This window comes from Notechis scutatus, chromosome 3 (genome assembly GCF_049901735.1).
Source record: "Notechis scutatus isolate UNSWTSFEM ecotype Mainland chromosome 3, rNotScu1.2, whole genome shotgun sequence".
Taxonomy (NCBI): domain Eukaryota; kingdom Metazoa; phylum Chordata; class Lepidosauria; order Squamata; family Elapidae; genus Notechis; species Notechis scutatus.
Window position 1 is genome coordinate 49,819,639 of NC_142011.1, and position 3,209 is coordinate 49,822,847.

Below are 3,209 nucleotides of genomic sequence, written 5' to 3' on the forward strand. Positions count from 1 at the left end.
CATACAAAACATTTGCTAGACCAATACTCAAATACAGCTCATCAGTCTGGAACCCACATTACGTATCTGATATTAACCCAGTTGAGAAAGTCCAGAAATATTTCACAAGAAGAGTTTTCCACTCCTCTACTCGTTGCAGAATACCTTACGCCACCAGACTTGAAATTCTAGATCTAGAAAACCTAGAACCACACCGCCTTCAGTCCGATCTAAGTATAGTATATAAAATCATACATTGCAATGTCCTACCTGTCAATGAATACTTCAGCTGCAAACCGTAACAATACAAGAGAAAACAATAGATACAAACTCAAGGTTAATTGCACCAAACTTGATTGCAGGAACTACGACTTCAGCAACAGAGTGGTCAATGTCTGGAATATTCTACCTGGCTCTGTGGTTTCTTCCCCAAACCCCAAAAACTTTAACCTTAGACTGTCTACTATTGACCTCATCCCTTTCCTAAGAGGTCTGTAGGGGGTGTGCATAAGCACACCAACGTGCCTACCGTCCCTGTCCTACTGTTTCTTTTATTCTTTTATTTTTCTTATATGTATCCATGTATTCATAACTATGTTTTTACTTATACCTATTATCTTGTAATTGACAAACCAAATAAATAAAAAAAATATGTAACATGTATTGCACACCGCGATTTCTTGTTTTTTAAAGAAATATTATTTGATGATAGAACTCAGCATCTGTTTATATTCTTTTGATTTGAAAAAGAAAAAGAGAAGCATTGAGGACTGTTAAGATATTAATTGCAACTTGCCTAAAGAGCTCTATACTGAAATGCATGCTTCCTACAGATAATCACCTGAAAAAGTTAATTACAACTTGGATTTCAGATTTAACCTATTTTTTATTCCTAGCATTTTACTACAAGTGAAGGGTTTGGAATTTGGACCAAACAGCTTGTTGCCTAAGCCTGACATTGTAAGCTGAGAGAGTGAGTGACAGCCCAAAGTCATCCTGAGGCAGCTCTAGAAAACACAGTCTCCTAGTTTCTAATTCTATGAAACAATATTTTTTAAAAATATATTTTCAATAGTGAATAAAAAGCAGTAGATTAAAAATATTTCTGCTCAACTCATTGACTATTAAAAATATTTAAATAGGTCTATATATATTGCACACACTTCCTGAAATAAAATAAAGATTGTCTGATCTCTTGTTAATAACTCTGGCAATGTTACTACATTTTATATAGAATAAATCACAATGAATGTTCCAGCCATGTTTCTGAAGGCACCAGACACAGGTCACTATTTCAACCGATGAGTTAGGCCACAGTAAATGGAGGACAGACAATTTGGGAAAGCATACTACTAGGAGATCCACAATGTAAGAAAGACAACTGTAATCTAAAATAAATCAGATCACATAATGTAGTGAGTTTGTACTTCACACTCAAAAATATCAAGTAAGTCTTCCAACTACAACATCTGAAATGGTTATACCTACTTTAAAGCATTCAGATTAATGAGTGGATATTGCTAGCTTGCTAACATAAGCATACAAAATCACTCCTGTCAGCACTATTCCATGAAGTAACAATGATGTAATGGGAACCATGGCTCAGAATTGGTGGTTTTAAAGCTTCACCCTTTCATGCCTTGCTTTAACTCTGCAAGACTAATAAACACAAACTGAAGACGGCCCTCAAAAACACATTCAAAATTCTGCTCTCGGATCTGCCCAAGTGCCACATTCTGACAATCCTAGTCAAATCTAACTAGAGAAAGATGCAACCAAAATCTTTGGAGAGAAGCACAACCCAGTCTCAAACGCCAATGCAAGATTAAATTTCTGTAGACATTTTAAAACAGCATTTTGCATCTGAAAAAGCACATTTGACATGTCATGTCCCTTGGGTGCAAAATCTTGCAAGAACGCTTTGTAACTCCAAAGATCAGCAGTGTGGGAGTTCTCTGGAGTGCTAAACACTGGGGCAGCTGCACACTGCTTGCATTCTTTGGGCACTGTGGAAAATGGTCCAGAATGACCAAACAATTTTCCATTGGTTCAGCTGCCCCATTATGTAAGAGAATAATAAGGAAAGACAGCCACTTTATATCATTTTTAGATGCATCTCCTTAACGCCGATTTCACAAGGTGTTACCCCATTTGCATCAAACTAGAGCTCTATTTGCCCTATTTTTTCTTGCATGTATTTACATCTCATCTTCTCCCACACCTGACAAGACATTCACCCCCCCATACACCCCCCCAAATTGTACATGGAAGCATCACTTTTGCTACTATTGAAAAGTTATAATGCGGGAGGAAAAGGTTCTTTTTCACCCACCCCCCTCTAAATAAAATAGACTGTTGTTATTTCCATGTAAGATTTTCGCGCTCACCGCGGGACAAAGAAACAAATACGAATACTTCTGTCAAAGAAAGAAAGAACGAGCAATGTTTGCAGAGCGGTTGCTGTGCATAGGAAGAACTTCTTGGATTGATCAAAGCCAGTTTCCATAGAACCATAACAACCTTTGTGCTTTACACCCAGATTTCCACGCACACACTCACACACAAAACACCTCACCGAGGCTTTAGAGGAGTAAAGGACGCCACACAGAATGGAAGATAATACCTAATTCCTTCAACTGACATCTCTCGCCCCGACTGAAAAGAAAAACAAGGGATCTTTAAACAACGAGTGGATTCCACGGTGTTTTCACGAAAGCCAAATAAATAAACTTAACTTCCCCCCTTTTTATTCCTGAAGAGTTTTTTGTTTTTGTTTCTTTATAAACCTGATTGTGCTCTCAGGTCGCCTCCAAACCCACAAAATGCGCGCCCCAGAGCAAAGCTAGCAGAAGCAAAGCTGGCCGCGAGTTCTTCTTGCCAAGCACGCCGCCTTCCTCGCCTTGGCAGGCAGGACTCAACGCCCTTCTCGCCCACGCCTCAGAGGCTCTTTCGGGTTGCTGATTTTTTTTTATTTTTTTTTTTTGGCCTTTTTACTCACTTTCAGCTGAGATTTGGAGACTTTGCCGCTTTTCTCGGCGTCTAAAGCCGTGAAGGCGTACCAGATCGATTTTAAAAGCTCCGTCCGCAGCTCCATGATGCCTCCAGGGCAGGACACCACCAGGCACAGACTCTGCTCGTTCAGCGGAGAGGAACCTCCCTCCAGCGGTCGCGAAACTCCCGGCGAGGCGCTCAAACTGTTCGCGGCAGCCGACGGGGCGAGCTCTGGAGCT

General features: G+C 40.1%; 1 protein-coding gene across 1 annotated transcript in view; it reads right to left on the minus strand.

Moving 5' to 3' along the window:
• The window catches only part of DEF6 (DEF6 guanine nucleotide exchange factor), a 71,186-nt gene extending 67,996 nt beyond the window's left edge, over window positions 1–3,190 (minus strand). Inside the window, exon 1 of the mRNA XM_026680404.2 lies at window positions 2,978–3,190. Coding sequence (XP_026536189.1) covers window positions 2,978–3,073 — 96 coding nt within the window. The 5' untranslated portion in view covers window positions 3,074–3,190. The remainder of the gene's footprint in view (window positions 1–2,977) is intronic.
• Between the last annotated feature and the right edge of the window lie 19 nt (window positions 3,191–3,209).